This window comes from Pan paniscus, chromosome 7, assembly GCF_029289425.2.
Source record: "Pan paniscus chromosome 7, NHGRI_mPanPan1-v2.0_pri, whole genome shotgun sequence".
NCBI lineage: Eukaryota > Metazoa > Chordata > Mammalia > Primates > Hominidae > Pan > Pan paniscus.
Genome location: NC_073256.2, coordinates 15,082,226 through 15,100,592, shown reverse-complemented (window position 1 = coordinate 15,100,592; position 18,367 = coordinate 15,082,226). Strand labels below are relative to the sequence as shown.

The following is an 18,367-nucleotide window of genomic DNA, read 5'->3' as shown; positions in this document are numbered from 1 at the left end:
CCCCCAATAAAACACACACAAACATCTTTGTTGATTTTAGTGAAATTCTGTGGTGCACAGTTCCATGGGTTTTGACAGGTGCACAGTCAAATCCAACACAGTCCCATCACTCCCCAAACTGCCTCTGACTCTCTTTGTAATCAACTCCTTTTCCCCAACTCTTAACCCCTGGCAACCACTGATTTGTTCTTCTTCCTTATGGTTGTGCTTTTTCTAGCGCATCCTTTAAATAGAATCATACAGTATGGAGGCCTTTAAGGTTTGGTTTCTTTCACTAAGCAAAACAAATTTAAGATTCATCCATGTTGTGCGAATTAAGTTTGTTCCTTTTGACTTTTGAGTGGTATTCTCCTGTAGAGATGTTACCACTATTTGTTTATTCATTCACCAGTTGAAGGATATCTGATTTTGAGTGTTGGCAATTACTGAATAAAACTCAATTAACAGTCACATGCAAATTTTGTGTGAGCATGAATTTTCACTTACCTTGGGTAAACACCTAGGAGTGAGACTGCCAGGTCCTAAGGCAGTGTAACACAGTAAGAAGCTGCCACACTGTTTTCCAGAGTGGCTGTGCCATTCTGCATTCCCAGTAGCAGGGTTGGAGAGCATATTCCTGCCAGCACTTGGCACTGTCCTTGCAAGCACTGGGATGCTTCGTGATTGTTCTTTCATCTTAGCTACTGACGTAGGCCTCTGCTGGCACCTTATGAGGAAGGTGCACAGCCTTCCAAATCACCTAGGCCCACTGTGGCAGTCTCATTCCCCAGAACATACTGTTATATCTCTAGCTGGTCAGCTGCTTGCCCCAAATGGTACTGTGGCCTCAGGCTAGCTGCAGTGTTTACCTTCCGGATTGCTTGCATTTGTTTCCCTAACAATAAAATATGTTGGGCATCACATGCTTATTTTTCTCTGCTTATTTGCATGGGCTTCTCTGCAATCCATGCAAGTTGTTTGGTGAAGTACAGGTTCACCGAAACTATTGCCCAATTTTTTACTGGGTTGTTTTCTTATGGTTGAGTTTTAAGTGTTCTTTATTATTCTGGATACTAACCCTTTGTCAGATATGTGACTTACAAATGTGTTCTCTGAGAGTAGAATTTTAAAATTTTGATAAAATGCAAATTATAGATTTTTTTCTTTTATGGATTGTGCTTTTAGTATCATATCTAAAAACTCTGCCCAAGATCATGCAGACTTTCCTTTGGGTTTCTTCCATAAGTTCTACAGTTTTACATTCTACATTTAGGTATATGATCCATTTTGAGTTCATTTTTGTATAAAATGTGAGCTGTACAGGTTTTTATTTATTTTTGCATATACACATCTAGTTTTCTAGCCCATTTGCTGACAAGATTACACTTTCTCCATGGAATATATTAAGAGGTGCCTTTACACCACTGTCAAAAATAAACCGACCATATCTGTATGGACTTATCTAGGGTCCTCTGTCCTGTTCCACTGACCTGTGTATCTATCTTTTCACCAATACCACATACCACTCTCTTGATTGTGGTGATTTTACATTTTATAGTAAACCTTGTTCTTTTTTCTTTTTGAGATGGAGTTTTGCTCTTGTTGCCCAGGCTGGAGTGCAATGACAGGATCTCTGCTCACCACAACCTTCACCTCCCAGGTTCAAGCGATTCTCATGACTCAGCTTCCTGAGTAGCTGGGATTACAGGCACCTGTCACCACGCTCGGCTAATTTTTTTTTTTTTTTTTGTATTTTTAGTAGAGATGGGGTTTCACCATGTTGGCCGGGCTGGTCTTGAACTCCTGACCTCAGGTGATCCGCCCGCCTTGGCCTCCCAAAGTGTTGGGATTACAGGCCTGCGCCACCACGCCCAGCCGTTGCTCTGCCTTTCTAATGATGACTTTAGGTACAAGTTTTTAACATGAAGTTCATCTTTTTTTTCTTTCACAGCTTGTGGTTTTTGTGTGGTAAGCAATCTGCCTACTTTACATTGTGAAAATACTGTTTTCTTCTTAAAACTTTACAGTTTTAGCTTTTTACAGTTCATTCTAAAATCCATCTAACATTAATGCTATGTCCACAGTAAGAGTGAGTAGTAGAGGTTCACTTTTCCTTGCATGTTTATCCAGTTGAAAAAATCTTTCCCTTCCCAATTGAACTACCTTGGTTAAAAAAACTTTGATTTCTCCTGTTGTTGCACTGTGCATCCTAGTGTTTTGAAAATTAACTATTCTTATCTTCTTAGTTTTTTAGAAGTGTAAACAGGAGAAATATAATTTCTTTTAAAAGAGCTCTCTTACTTAATAAAGAAACAAGCCGGGCACGGTGGCTCACGCATGTAATCCCAGCACTTTGGGAGGCTGAGGTGGGTGCATCACCTGAGGTCAGGAGATCAAGACCATTCTGGTCAATATGGTGAAACCCTGTTTCTACTAAAAATACAAAAATCAGCCAGGTGTGGTGGTGGGCGCCTGTAGTCCCAGCTACTCAGGAGGCTGAGGCAGGAGAATTGCTTGAACCCAGGAGGCACAGGTTGCAGTGAGCCGAGATCATGCCACTGCACTCCAGCCTGGGTGACAGAGCAAGACTCCATCTCAAAAAAAAAAAAAAAAAAAAAAAAAAAAAAAAGAACAAACGAACAAAAGAAAAGAAAGGAAAGGAAAGGGAAAGGGAAAGAAATAAAATGTCTAATGTTTTTTTGCCCACCAAACTAGTTAAAGTAATTACAAAGACAAGGCTGCTGTAAACACCTTGTGCACTGTCCCCAAAACGCAGATGGCATGGGAGCAGACAGCACCTTTACATGAAGACACACATGCAGCCTACACAAGGCACACAGATGCATTTCAGCCATTATTCCCTCATTATGAAACCCTCCCCTTGTGCAGTGTGTAACCTGCACTGACACACACACATCTTGGGTGAAGTGTGAATTAATGGGAATCTGTGTACACTACTATGCAGAGTATAAACTGGTGCAAAATTACAGAAGGTAATGTGGCAATACTAGAATTTTAAATATACAATTCTATTAGGAACTTAGATTTCATAAATATTCACACAAGTATGCAAAGAGATATTCACAGATGACCCATGCTATATACCACTAGAAATAATGAAAAGTGGGAAATAGCCAAAATGATGTCAGTGGAAGCCTGGACAAATAAGTTATGGTATACCTAAACAATGAAATGCCATCATTATAATGAGTGAGGAACTCAATGCACACTGACATGGAACAACTTCCAGGAAATGTAAGTGGAGGAAAAGGATGAACATGCAATGCATTAGGAGAACATGGTGACACCACCTCACTGGAAAGGGAAAGAGGTGCATGACCTGTGACACTGTGCTTCTGTTCCTAGGCACAGACCCAAGGACCCTGTGCAAGACAATGCGGATTTAGAAGTTATATCAGTTAATGCAACTCTACCTTCTAGCTGCTCAGGCCAAAGTCTTAGTCTCATCCCTCGACCCTCTTACTGCACCATACACATTCCATGTGTCAGTTCCACCTGCAGAATACACCCAGAATTTGAGCCCTTCCTCAACCACCACCTCCTTTCTCTCCAAGCCATGATCACTTCCCATGGGGGTTAACCCAACCCTCTTAAGAACTGGTCCACTTGCTTCTGTCCTGCGTCTTGGAAGTCTGTTTTTAACACAGTAGCCAGAATAATCCTGTTAAAGCACAGGCCTGAACAAATCACTCTTCTGCTCAAAACCCTGACTCCCCACATCACTCAGAAAAGCCCAAGTCCTTACTATGACAACAGGTACTTCACAGCTGGGACCCAGTCAGGCTGGGATCTTCTCTCCTACTGGCCCCGCTTCCGGGCTCCCCTTACCCATGCTGGAACCCTGCTGTCCCTGAATATGCCAGATGATGTACTCCTGCCTTGAGGCCTTTGCACTTTTTCTTTCCCTGCTGGGGAGGCCCTGCCCTCAGATATCCATTCATCCTGCTCTCATTGCCTAAGGTTTCCTTCCACAGATTGCTTCTTAGAGGCCACTCTCTATAGATCTTCCTCTACCACCACCCATCCTTAGCATTTCTTATCTCCCATATACTATCACACTTACTACACTGCGGAACTCATCTTGTCCACTGCCTATCTGTTTCACCAGAATGCAAGCTCCATCACACATGGGTTTTCATGTTTCATTTATTGCTGTATCCTGACACCACAGCACATAGTAAATCCTTAATATATTGTGGACTAAACAGGTGTAACAGTATGCGTAACAATAAGACCAGAGACATCTCTAAGTCTGGCTCCTGGGTAGATTTTATCTACCCAACAAAGGAGTAGAGGTAGGACTCCGGCCCATTCCATTTCCAAGGAAACCCTCTCTGGAGGGGTGGGGAAAGCTGTGTCCTTCCCATCAAGAGCAAAGAAAAGCCACTACCACTCATGTAACAAAAATCCCTATGACTCTACCCCTGGGGGTAATCAACAGGCAAAGGGCAACACACTTAACTGTTCCTTGTGAGATAATTAACAAAAAGAAGCCTCTGTTCGGAATATCTCAGGTGTTCTGGACAAAAAATAAAGATTCAGTATAAAGTTAATGAAGATGAAAATTTTAAATCAACCTAAGGTTCTGAGAAAAAGTCTGATGGCTCTGGATTTCCTGGTGACACAAGAGATCCGGCTGTTTTGAAAAGATGGGGAAGGAGTATGTAGGGAGCCGAACATCAGAGGAGAGTGAAGGAGTTTGAAATATTGATAACACAAAGAGGAGTAGAGCAGGCCAACCAAGCAAACACAGTGGGGCTGTGGGCCGCATGGGGGCCCTACCGGCACACAGCAGATGACCAAGAAATATCAGTTTACAGAATGAGTGGAAGAATAAATGAGTGAGCAAGTGAAAATAGCAAATAAATGAGTGGGTGAACAATGAGGAGCAAGCAATGGGAGTCTCTGCCAAGACTGAGCTGAATGCGTTATGTTTGACTACACACTCCCTTGTCAAATGTCAACTTCATAAAAGACAAGGAACAACTTCTTATACATCCTCAACAGCGCCTATAGTTATACTGAAATAACTATAGGCAATTACAGTGCCCATAATAACACTGAAATCTGATGGAAAAGGTTAGAAATTCTTAAAGATATACAGTATTTAGACACTTTTCTTCAATATCTTTCCTTTATAGGAATCATACAATTTCTGTCATCAAACATAAAACTGAGTGGCAGAAACACTATGCTGGAGAGAAGACCCAGCCAGATTATTTACCTACACCATTTCCCCAGCTGAACCCTCAGAGTCCTTCTCAGGGCCACCCTTTTGGCTAGTCCAATCAATATGTGACTCACTCTTTTACTGATCCTGACCCTCTGTCCAGCTGTGCAGACATCACCATAGGCAGCACTCAACATTTCTCACCTGTCTACTGAAACCCTTAACTGGCTGTCCTCTCTTCAATCTGGACCCCAGCCGACCTACCCTCTATTCTGAATCAACAGCCTAATAAAAGGCTTACTTAGGTCAGGGTTAAGATGAATCCTCTATCAAACTATGTTTAAACCTCAGTAATATCATGAATGTTGCTTGAAAGAGCAGCTTAATCAAGGATTCAGAGTATGAACTGGCTGGCTGCCCCCAGATCAACCATGTTGAATTGCTTAATTTCTTCCCTATGTTCTCTAAACTTTGAATACTAAAATGAGTTGAAAAGTAAGCAGAAGGATACTAAAGGCCTATTTTCACGCACGTTCACAAAAAAGAAAATTAACAAAGTTACATAGAATCTTGATTACCTAAATTATTTTTACTATAGTTCTTTTTCTAAGTTTTGAAAGCCCACCTTAAATCAAAGAATTAGGAGTACTATGTTTCTCAAAGACATGTGGGGGAAAGAGAAGGCCATTTATATAGTGATTTTAAATGGTGATTACATATGGTCTTATCTTTTTAAAATCAATTTTAGGTTCAAAGTTAAATGGTTTTTCCTTCCAGAGAAAGGATATATTAAACATCTGCTGCAGTTTCAGGTCACCAACAGCCTCTACCCACAGGTTTGGATTTGCATTTTGGTAGGAACGGACAAAAGTCAGAGGAAGATGAACGAAATGGCAGAGTAGGAAGCAGGGCGGGGGATCCCAGTACTGCAAAGCAACTAGGTGGGGTAAAAGGTGGTGCTGACTAGTTCTCGCTTACTGTGCCCTACAGAGGGTAGCCAGCGTTGCTGTCATAAAACCTTTTTGCGCAGGGATGCTTGTGTTAGCAGCCATTGGTTCAAAGGGGCGGATCTGTAGGTAAGTTTGGGGGAAGGGGAAAGGGAGACAGAGGGGTAGCCAGTTATGCAAAGAAAACATATCTCGACTGTATTCTCTAATTTTATGTGTGCAGCAGAAAAAAAAACAATTCTCAGACATTTAAAATGTGTTTGAGATGATGGGAAAAAGAATACATGAGGGAAAAAAACAAATTCCCACAAATTCCTCACCGCAGATGCAGCAGTAACACTGTACTTCAAGCATTACAGCTTTTTTTAAATTGACATTCTGTAATATATCTCCCTATCCTAAAATCCACATTTAATAGTGGCTACTGGGAGTAAATGTGAGACACCTGACATTTCTAGATATAGTCAACCACCTTTAAATTTTAAAAAAACTGCCATAAAAATTATAAGATAGTAAAAATGACCTAGAAAATTCATAACTGTATAACATTACGCAATACCAACAGCATAATTACAAGCTTTAAATAAGTTTTACAGCTATCAACATTAAATACATCTTAGTGTGGCAGTGAACTGCTACAATATAAGTTTAAAAATATTATGTGTTATCCTCACTGTAACTAAAATAGAAAATTAATTTCTGCTTCAAATACTGCAAAAACCAGTCTCTGGCCTAAAGTTACTAAAATTCTGTCAGAAAAACATATGGCCCATCAAGCACACAGTTGATAATTACACAAATGTAAAATAATATACAATAAATGACTAGACCCATGACATTCTAGAGGAGGCTATCTCAAGACCTTCCTAGCCCTCCAAATTCTCAAACACCACTGTGGTAGACCTGTAGTCATCATACGATAGCCACCTACCCTGGTTCTGTGCTCATGCAGTCTCTGGTTTTTATCTGGACACACGGCTGGGCCACAACCCCAGCCTCCCTTGCACTAGTGCTCTAGCCAACAAGGTGTGGGCAACGTGATGCATGTAACTTTTGGGCTGTGCCACTGAAACACAGGTTGTGTCTCACCAACCCCACCTACCCTTTGGCCTGAGCGCAAATGTGGCAGGTAATACACCGTTTTGGACCATGCAGGTAAGGCTGCACTCTTGGGATGGCAGAGCAACAAGACAGACTGTGCTTGGCCCCTTGACAATGTTACGAGCAAAGTCATCATGCCAACTCAGGCTTTCAAGGGAGAAAAACTGATTTGTCTTGTGTAAGCCACTATTACTACATTTCTGATATATGCCACCAAAACTGTGCATTTCAATGTCCTCAGGTTCCTCAGCTATAATGTGGGATTAATAATAATACCTCTCTCCCAATTATTGTGAGGATTAAATGTTTTAAATTAAAAAAAAAAGACGAAAGCATCTGTGTGTGAATATTAGGCAATCTACTAGCCTCATTTTTTAGCTAAATAACTTGTCTCTTCACACCAGCCTTCTGGGTGGGCAAGTCTCAAAAGTTATGGAGCTTTGCAGGGACTTGAAAAATAGGTAAGGCCATACATGCTAAACTGGCAAATGGCACGGTTCTGCTCAGCTGTAACTTACATGCTGTGACTGATGTTACAATGGTTATTCTCTCTTTCAAGTTTCTGACTACAAGATTCACATCTCTTCCAGCCATCTTCTGTCTTAATCCAACTCCATCCAGGAGATCTCCAGTCCTGACCCAAAAATGGCATAGTTCTCCTATGAAAAAGTTAAATTATGTTAAAAAGTATATATAATTCATAAAAGTTTCTTTTCACTTAGAACATTTATTCATTAATTTTAAAGATTAAAGTTCTTAACATTTAAATGTCTGCTCATTAATTAAACGTTGGCTCGACATTGGTGACAGTGACAATAACACAGTACTCTGTACTAAAGTGATCACATGGGGTAAGTAAACGTGGTTTTACTGGCCTAATACTGTGTATCCCATGAAAGGTTTACCAGAGGTGACATTCAAGCTCATACCTGAAAAACAAGCAGGGGTCAGGGAGTGTGGAATAGGGAATATTATCCCAAACAAGTATTCTCTCTTTGCCAGAAGTTAGAAGCAACCGAAAATGAAATGTATTCATGTTCAGCAACTCTAAGTAGTTCAGTTTGGTTGAAGCTTAGAATAGATGAGAGAGAGTGGGCCAGAATTAAGGATGGAGAAGTCATTAAGGCTGGATCAAGTTAGAGGAGTTGGATGCTATTCTGAAGGCAATGAGGGGCCAAAAAAGGGAAGTAAGCAGGTAAGTGATTCAAGCAGATTTGTGGTTTACAAAGAACTCAGTATCACAGTGGGAGAAGGTATGGGGTGAGGGTCACCTGGAGGAAAGTAGTTGGGACTGTAGGCTTCTGAATGTTGACCTTTAAAAGGTGAGAGTATAAAGTGGCAAAATAAACAGAAGAGCAGAGACTGCAGAAATATTTAGGAAACAGAGTCAAACAGTACTTGAAGACTGGCTGGAAACGTGAGGAGGAAATCAAGGAAGTTATCTAGATTTTGTTTTGTAGCCCCTGGTTCTGGGATAAGACATACAGAAGGAACAGCAGGGTTTTATTAGGAAAGGAGAGATAAGGGATATTAATTTCAGCTTAGGACATGCCTGTTCAGTTTGAAATACTAGACTCCAGGTATAAAAATTATGACTTAAAAAATGATGCAACTTCGTGATTAACTTCATGACGCTCACAATTTGATAAGAGTGAGACTTCAAATGCTAGTTCTTCCCATTGACTTGATTTCTGCTCCTCTTGATCAGTGGTTTTCAGCTAGTGCTGTGCATTAACATCACAGGAAGCTTTTTAAACATTCAAGTGCTTAGTCCCATCTTAGTTCAGTTAAATATGAATATTTGGGGGTGAAGGCTAAGTTTAAGTAGTTTTTAAAGGTCCACAGGTGATTCTCATACACAGTGAGACTGTGCATGAGGCTAAAAACCACCTCAGATGTTCACACTGCTGATTCAAAACGTCACATCCCAGAAAGGCTCCCTGACTCCCTGTCCAAACAGCGCCCTTCTGCTGCCTCAACCCCATCCCTACCAGTCTAAGCCATTATCTAGTGCCTTCATAGTTGTAAGGGCTGTCTGAAATGATTAGCGTGTTTATCATCTGTTTTCCTCCAAGAAAATGCAATGTCTTGTTCAGGTCCGTATTCCATTACCTTGAACAATGCCAGGAAAACAACAGGAGCTCTATAAGTATTTATTTACTGAATGAATAAATATATAGATCCATGGTTCAGAAGAGAGTTAGACTAGAGAGAAAGAGGAAAATCATGAGCATTTAGACACTAATCAAAACCACACAAATAATATCACAGAATATGTCGAGAGGGAAATCAAGACAGCCAAGAAAAAAACCCTAAGAAACATCACCATTTAAGGGATTGGCAGATATAAGCCAAGAAGAAAAACTGAAAAGGAAGAGCCAAAAAGGTAGAGGGAGAAGTAGGAAGTCAGGAGAAAAATGTATTTCAGGAAAGAAATGATCGACAGAGACAAAAATGTTATAAAAACGCCAAGCATGGCAAGAGTTGAAAATATACGTTGAATTTAGCTACAGAAAGGTAGCTGAATTACTCAAGCAAAAGTGGTTTCTGTAATGTATTACTTTAATTTCACGTCCCGAACAGACTTGAGTATTTTATAATATAGAATATTTATATCATAGAGAATAATGTAGAATATTTACATCATGGAGAATAAATGAGAGATGAACATCTCCAAACACCACCTCCCAACTATATTTAGTATAATTAACAAAAAACAAGCTATTAAATGGGCACTTATACAATCCTAGAAGATACAGAAAAAAAAGGAAGGAAATTACATAGACTTCAACAATATTCCTGGATCAACCACAAATGCTTAATTCTTGACTGGTGTAGGAAATGATGAAGTAATTATTCTTTACACGAAGAAAATCTCAAACCTTGCTAAACTGACTTATAGTCAGAACATGTCTTTTTCAGTCACATAATGATTAATTTAAATTCTTGCTTTAGAAAATACTTTATTCCTTAAATTTCAGCACAATTTTGATAAACTTTGTCTCACAGAACTGCTTCACAACTACTGAACATCCTAAAATGCAAAACTCAATGCCCATGTTCAGTCGACCTAAAGTTATCTAAAACTGTCTCTAATAGCATACAGCTGATTTTATGATTTTCAAGAACATTCCCACCAAAGGCAGCAAAGACCATGAAGTAGCAGATCACTGAAGTGGCACCTTGAGTCTCATAAAACACATTCAACAGAAAATGGCTGCTAGGAACATCTCTGATAATTATCAAATTATCTCTCAATATCAACTTGAAACTGTGGATTCAGAAATCTATATTTTAAAAAAAAATCAAGTGGATAGTCCTGAAAAATATTGCTAACAGACCAAATACAGGATTACTTCAACGACAAACATTTGAGCACCAACTACATGTTATTATGCTAGATGTTCCTGCCCTCAAAAGTGTGCAATTTAGCTAAGGAACTAAAAAAGAACAATAGCAAAACACACACAAATTCCATACAAGTGTAATATAATAAAGTGTGTTTACATGTAGATATATGAGTGTGCATGTATACATACATAGAGATATGTCCACAATCTTGTAACTTGTGGTAAAGAGAGAATAAAGTTAATTTGAGCAGAAAGCAAATCAGCTGGGAAAGCTCTGACTAGAAACTAGGACTCGATCTCCGCCCTGAAGCATGGTTAGATCTTAAATGAATGGAGAGGCAAGGCAAAAAATATCAATCATGGGAATGGTGGGTGAATAAGTATAAAGGGCAAAATGTGTGCCACAGTTTGTGAAAAATAAGCAGAAAAGATGGGATAAAATGGAGAAAGTTTATCAGAGGACTGGTACATAAGCAACTAGAAGCCAGGTCATAGAATATCAAAGGTGTTTAGACTTTATTCTGTCAGTAATTAAACGTTTTTCAGCAACAGATCAGTGTGAGCAGTGTTGTTTTGAGAATAATAATTTTCTAGGGCTTGTAGGATAGATCAAATGAAAAACATGGAGACAGAAAAAAACAACTAGGCAACAAATATCTTGCCAACAGAACCTTATCTGGATGACTGTCCTGTGTACATCCCGGTATCCTCAGCTGAAAAAATATTTTAAAACTTGATGACACACAAATATTGTACTTACCTATTTAGACACTATGCCCACTCATCATTTAATACACTTACCTTCTAGTTTCACAAACAATCTTTATAACATTTACATAAAGAGCCTGCCTACTGTTTCCATTAATATAATCAATTCTTTTACAACTACCTAAACTCTACAGATAATTCATTTTGGCAACTCAGTGAGAAATGAATAGTTTGGTCTGAATTTCTCAGCTGCTAAGTTTGATTTTTTAAGGGTTGAAAGGAATGAAATGCAGCCATGGAAATAAAAAAATAGTCCATGCCCAAAGGCTTATTTTCAACACAGAGGAAAAGATTTGTTTCTCTGAAGATGTGTGTGCTTCACAGATTTGTTATGGTATGCTCTATGGATCACAATGAAGTTTTTCTTAAAGCATAATCTATACAGCTCATGAACTAAAGCACAAACTCTGGATGCAGATTAAAAACAACAACAACAACAAAAAAAGACAAGTTGCAATTTAAAACGTCTGGGGTCTGGATCTCAAGTTTTCAAAAATACTCCCAAACTGAGGCTTCTGAGTTTGCAAATCAGAAAACAATGCTACTAAAGTTTTATAGAATGATGACGACCCACGGCTTTTAATGGGAATGTATTTGTTCAGCTAAAAAATGTGAATTGCTAGAGCTTTATACGCTTATTTTAATTAAAATTACCTTTATTTTGGGAATTTGCAAACACAAAAAAACTAGAAATTACTCCTGAAAATTATTAAACTTTTAAGAGCAAGCACTCAAAGGGTGTAGCTTGTATAATTTGCAAATTTTAAGCACATTTTATGCCAACTTATTTCAGACAGCCTACAATGATTAACTATTTAAAATCTTCCCTTAATTTCTATTTCATGTGGTAGGACATGTGGGTGGGGTACTTCAGTAGAAAAGGACTTCATGAAGTTCATTTGCTGGTGGAAACTCTTGGCATGAGAGACTCAGAACAAAAAAAAAATGTCTTTCCTTCAACAAGCATATTTTTTCTTAACAATAATAATGGCAAACATTAGAGCTTACTATAGGCTAGCTACGCATTACTCTAAACAATCTACATATGTTGTCTCATTTAATCCTCACACTGTCCTCCAAGGTAGAAAACATTATTCTTGTTTTACAAGTTTCATTATCTATTTTAAAGATGAAGACACTGAGGCAAAGAGTTCAGTGGAGCTGGGATTCAAAATGATGGAGTCTCACTCCAGGATCCATGCTCCTAACCACTATGTTTATAATAGCAGTTCCTGAAAACCGTATTAAAACAGATGCCATTAAATTATAAGCTTTTTAACTTTTTTTTTTTACCGTCTATTACAGATCACTAATATGATTTCAAGTAATGATGAATCTAAATATAAAGGCACTAAAACAAGGAAAACAAGACAGGAAAGAAAACTCCAATCCATCTTAAAAGACCACATGTGTTTACCTATTTGTTTTGCTTATAAGTGTGGACAAATTTGATCCAGAAAGGACATTTTAAAAAATGGCAAACTGAGGGCTGAGAGTCAGAAATAAGATTTACTCTAAGGACTTACAGATAATCACAGATTCCTCATGGGAAAGGTAAACACGTAAAGACGAGGAGAAAACAGAATATGAAAGAGTAAACGTCTTTTCTGATTAGGGCCGGATGGTTAGGATTTGGAGGCAGCAAGAGACAGCTTCATAAGGGAAGAAATGGTTCTCTAGATTCTTTTAGTCTTCAAAATGAGTTTGAATAGGCCCAAGGACAGAGGTGGAATCTAATTGAGAAAAAGGTCAAATTGAGCTTACTGTGAGGGCAAGGATGCAAAATTAGTGTCTGCTGCAAGAAAAATAAGCATGGAAAGAAATTAAGGGAGGAGACAGGGACAGAGCCAGAGCCACAGACCAAGAGTAGGGAAAAAAAGTTAAGGTAAGCAGCAGACGGGGCAGAGTGGCCTGGAGGAATGAAGGGTCACACCTAGCAGGTGTCCACCGGCGAGGAGGCAAGGGCCGAGCCCGGAGGGCAAACGCCGGCAGGAGTCGTCCCCGAAACACCTTGCCCAGCGAGGAGGACAGAAGCTCGGGTCTGCAAGACCGCCCAGGAGGGTGGGGGCGGGAAGGGGTCGCAGAAGGTGGGCAGGGGAAGCGGCTGAGGACACGCGGTGCACCTGTGGGCGGCCCCCGTGCCCACCTGACTCGCCCGCAGCTCCCTGAATGAACCCTCCACACCCGCCGGCCGCCCCCAGACCCCACCTGACGCGCCCGCGGACCCAGACCTCACCAGACGCTCAAGCGGCAATCCCGTCCCCACCTGACGCGCCCGCGACAACCCCGTCCCCACCTGACGCGCCCGAGGCCCCCGGTCCCCACCTGACGCGCTCGCGACCCCATGTCTTCCCCTGACGCGCCCGCCGCCCTCGGTCTTCACCTGACTCGCCCGTGGCCCGTCGTCCCCACCTTACGCGCCCGCGAGCCCCAATCTTCACCTAAAGCGCCTGCGGCGCCAAGTCTTCACCTGACGCGCCCGCGGCACCCCGTACCTACCTAGCGCGCCTGCGGCCCCCAGTCTTCACCTGACGCGCCCGCTTCCCCCAGTGCCCAACTGGCGCGCCGGCCACCTGGGCCCGCACCTGACGGCGACCAGGCGATTATTGCCGGAAGTGGGCCGCCGCCTCCCGGCACGCCTCAGGGAAGCCCCGCCCCTGGCCATGCTGATTGGCCGACGCGGATCCGCGTGGCAATGTTGCTGCCTAGTCCTGACGCCCGCAGCGTGCGCCTGCGTAGTAGGCACTGCCCCTCCGCACGCGTCCAGAGTGCCGGGCGTGGAGGCGTGGGGGCGTGGGGGCGTGGGGGCGTGGGGGCGCGGGGTGGGGCTCGGGTGCGCAGGGACGGGCGCGGTCAGTGCCCGAGATCCCTGCGATCGCTGGGAGATGACGACGAAGACGTGAGATTTAGGCCTGCGCGGCGGGTGACGACGCCGGTCTGGGTCTTCACGGGAGGACGCTGGCCGGGGCCTTCAGGCGTTCTTGTGGCCTGAGGACGCGCGTCCCCGAGAATGTGCGTGCCCGCGCCGCGCGGGTCCCACAGGAGCCCGGGCAGCCCCGCCGCCGCATTTCCACCCTGCGGCCGTATTTGCACCCGCTGGGCGCCAAGCCCGGGATGACTGCACTCTAGGGCATCACTGCGCGCTCACACTCAGCATTCAGGCACAAACACGTTCTCTTTATAAACAGTTTCGAATCTTGTCGGACCTTGCTAGAAGGTTGAAATGCCCTGGAGGAGCAGCGTGAATAGTTTTTTCCAATTAGGAAAAAAGAATGTGGGGCGGCTGGAGGGAGAGAGGCAGGCCGAGAATGCCAGGTGGGTCCAGGAGCCGCAGCCCCCGTGCCTCAGTTTCCTCCTAGAAACATGGAGGTGGCGGTGCACGCTACAGGATTTCTATAAGAACAAATGAGTTAGCGTGTGCAAAACATTTAAAACAGTGTCTGGTGTGTAGCAAGCAAATATGAGTATTAAGTCTTTTCCTTGTTAAAATGTGTGCATCTACATGTGGTGCACATTACAGGAAGTGTATAGTATGGATTCGTATTTTGGAAAAGTAATTTTAGAAGTTATTTCTGAAGTGCTTATTATAATAGTGTTTCTTGACCACATGCTTTTAAATAATGTGAAGGCAATGAAGTAGGCAATATTGCTTGCACATCCCCAATTTAAACACCTGTCTGTCCCTCCTTCCTCTCTCTGTTCTTTTCTTCCTTTCCCTCTCTCTTTATTCCTTCCTTCATTCCCTTCAAGGTTGCGGATTATTCTATTATATAAATGTATCAATTTATTAGAATAGTTTCTATGATGTCTATGATGGGTTTTAAATTGTTTGCAATAGTTTGCCATTATAAATAATGCCCAGTAGCGCTGTGGTCTGATTTAACTTGTGAAGGTATATTTCCAAATAAATCGCTATGATTGGATTGTTGTGTAAACCAAAAAGTGTCTGAGGCAGATCACAACTGATTTAGAGGTTTATTTTGCCAAAATTGTGGACGTGCCTGGGGAAAAAGAAACACAGGTTACAGTAGGATTTTTGGCCTGTACTTTTTCCCAAATATTTAAGGGAAAAGCGCCGGTAGGAGGGGAAAGAGGGGAGAGTAGGCTATGAGGCAAATGGTCACATTTTTGTGAGGCTCTGATTAGAGTACAGCAAATCTACATTTCACATGTGAAAAGAAAGGTATGGGGGAGGGTTATGCATCTGTCTCATACTCAGTAGATCTACATTTCACATAAGATAAAGTAAGCTTTTGGGAACAAAAAGAAGACTGTGTGTGTGTGTGTGTGTGTTTTGCCAATATTAACTTTTCCCTTTGGCATAGTAAGTTTGCAGGCCTGAAATTTTATTTTTCTTTCACTGATGTGTCAAGGTTAACTGCATATGGAATACTAGTAGAAATTGCCAAGCCAAGACCCCACCACCACAATGGGGGACATAGTAATATTAAATTTAGCCCAATTGGCCAGCATCCACACAATTCCTAGTGAAAGAATTCCTGGATGGATGGTAAAGAGGTAAACAAACTGCAGAAACTCACAAAGCAACAAAAGAAGTCCACAGAATAAGAGCAGGAATTCAGAGAGTAACCACAGAGAGATCCACAGAGTAACAGCAGGAATTCACAGAGTAACAGCAGAACCCACAGTGTAACTAACATCAGAGCCCACAGAGTAACAGCAGGACCCACAGAATAATAGCAGGCACCCACAGAGTAACATCAGAACCCATAGTGTAATAGCAGAGCCCACAGAGTAACAGCAGAGCCCACAAAGTAACGTTAGAACCCACAGAGTAACAGCAGAGCCCACAGAGTAACGTCAGAACCCACAGAGTAACAGCAGAGCCCACAGAGTAACGTCAGAACCCACAGAGTAACAGCAGAGCCCACAGAGTAATGTCAAGAGCATATTCATGGTCTTGGGTCTTCTTTGTGTGTCCTTTCTACCAGGCCTGGGCTTAGCTCTGTGCTTGTGAAGAGTAACCCACTCAGTGCCCTCGGGAATTTCACCACTGGAGGAGGAGAAAAACCCCAGAGGGGCGGGGAGAAACGCTTTTCAAAACACATGGTGCAGCTGGAGATTGTGGAGCAGTTGCCCGGGCAGAAGGCTCGGCAGGGGGAAGTAGTGACCAGTAGGGAGGTGCCTCCTTAACCACAGAGATTTTTTGGCAATCAACTTATTGAAAAATCATGTTTTAAAATTTTCTTTAAGTCAAACCTTACAGTACCTAAGGAGCTGGGGAAATTTAAGCCCATTGTTACGGCCACTGTCCAGAGTCAGAGCTCCTCCTGGCAGGAAGCTTGGAGAGTGCTGGTCACAGTGCACCAGGTGCCCCCTGCCTCACAGGGGCTTAGGGTGGTGGTGAGCACAGGGGCCCCACGCTTCTCCAGTGCACACCACACAGTCGTCTCCTCTGACCTTCCCAAATGCTGCACGGACAAGTGTATGTAGTCCTTAACTCTCAGGACAACGTAGACTTGGTATACTTTCGGGCACGGGGAATCCCATCCTTCTTCCTGTTCCTGCCGCTCTGAAACAGGTGGCGTATGTTTAATGGGGATTTTACACAATATGGGAAGACCACTTCTGCTTTCTATGCAGTGATAATACTGCAATAAGAAAAAATGAACCAAGCCACCAAAACAAAACAGTACCACCTGATGCAGAACTGGGGGGGCAACACAGCAGTGTCTCAGAGCTAATGCAGCAGCCAGGCACCACGACAGTGTCATGGGTACAAGGAGGAGTTGTCTCAGAGCTAATGCTCTGTGCTGACAGCAGCTAGGCACCACGACGGTGCCATGGGTACAAGGAGGAGGTGCCTGGTTTTCAGGAGATTGCCATCTGAACAGACCCAAGGTGGCAAATACACAGTGAGAAAATGGGGCCATGAGTGCTGTAATTACCTACAGAATGTTTAGGGGGACTGGGAACAAAAACAATCCCCTCTTACAGAAACCAATCCTGGAAGGTGCTGGAAGGTTGTACTAGCTGTGAAAGTCAGAGGCCAGCAGGCAGCTATCGTGAGGCCAAAGGCAGTAGTCAGCTCAGGCAAGCCGGTTTCCTTATTTATGTCAAATTCCTCAGTCTTGGGTCTCCTTATCTTTTAAATAAGGAGTTAGAATAGAATTTGGGGGCTGTTCACTCAGGCATCCATGGTGGCTGCAGCATAAGGAGTGTGTGGTGTCAGGATGGGAAGGGCAACATGGAGACTGCATGGCCATTGACGTTTGAAAGTCTCCGGTTGCCAAAAAGAATCTATCTACAACAGCATTCATCCTGACAGCAGCCAACAGGCAGCCTAGACCTGGCACGCCACAGCTCCTGTAGGCTCTGAACCCCTCTCAGCTGAGCCTGGTAGATGCCAGCTGACCGGCTGCAGCCCCTGAGTAGAGGTTGGCTGTCCTAGCAATAGAGTAGGGCGGGGGCACAGCAGACATGGGACCATCATCTGGATTCCTAGACGTGCAACTTCAAGTGAGTACATAACCTCCTGAGCCCCAGCTTGCACCTGAAAGCTGAGTTAGTCGTATACACAGGAAGGCAGAGATGGGTCCAGGGCTGGGCTTCTGGTTCCTCTACTCAAACTCTGCTGCTCCCTGCCCCTCTGCCATCCCTGCAAGCTCCTCACTGACCATGCTTGTCTCAAGCGTTCTCTCTTCCTCCTGACCTCCTGGGGACTTCATAAACCCAGTATCTTTTTTAAAAAATCTATTATTTTAGGCTCAGGACTACATGTACAGGTTTGCTATATAGGTAAACTCATGTCTTGGGGGTTTGTTGTACAGATGATGTCATCACCCAGGTATTAGCCTAGTACCCAATAGATAGTCTTTCTGGTCCTCTCCCTCCTCCCACTCTCCAGCCTCAAGTAGGCCCCAGTATGTGTTGTTCCCCTCTATGTGTCCATGTGTTCTCATAATTTAGGATATGAGGATAATGGCTTCCAGTCCCATCTATGTTCCTGCAGAAAACAGGATCTCATTCTTTTTTATGGCTGCATAGTATTCCGTGGTGTATACGTACCA

The 18,367-nt window shown here is 42.7% G+C and overlaps 1 protein-coding gene across 4 annotated transcripts in view; it reads right to left on the bottom strand.

The window, feature by feature from the left end:
• Positions 1-14,001, bottom strand: part of FBXO25 (F-box protein 25) — a 71,600-nt gene extending 57,599 nt beyond the window's left edge. The window contains exons 1-2 of one of the 4 annotated variants that reach the window (XM_034965594.3): positions 13,836-14,001; positions 7,737-7,877 (exon numbers count right to left, since the gene is read on the bottom strand). In XM_034965594.3, coding sequence (XP_034821485.1) covers positions 7,737-7,870 — 134 coding nt within the window. In that variant the 5' untranslated portion in view covers positions 7,871-7,877; positions 13,836-14,001. Of the gene's footprint in view, positions 1-7,736; positions 7,878-13,572; positions 13,658-13,835 lie in introns of those variants that run through there. The other 3 variants (XM_034965591.3, XM_055107359.2, XM_063606620.1) reach the window with 3 other exon arrangements.
• Between the last annotated feature and the right edge of the window lie 4,366 nt (positions 14,002-18,367).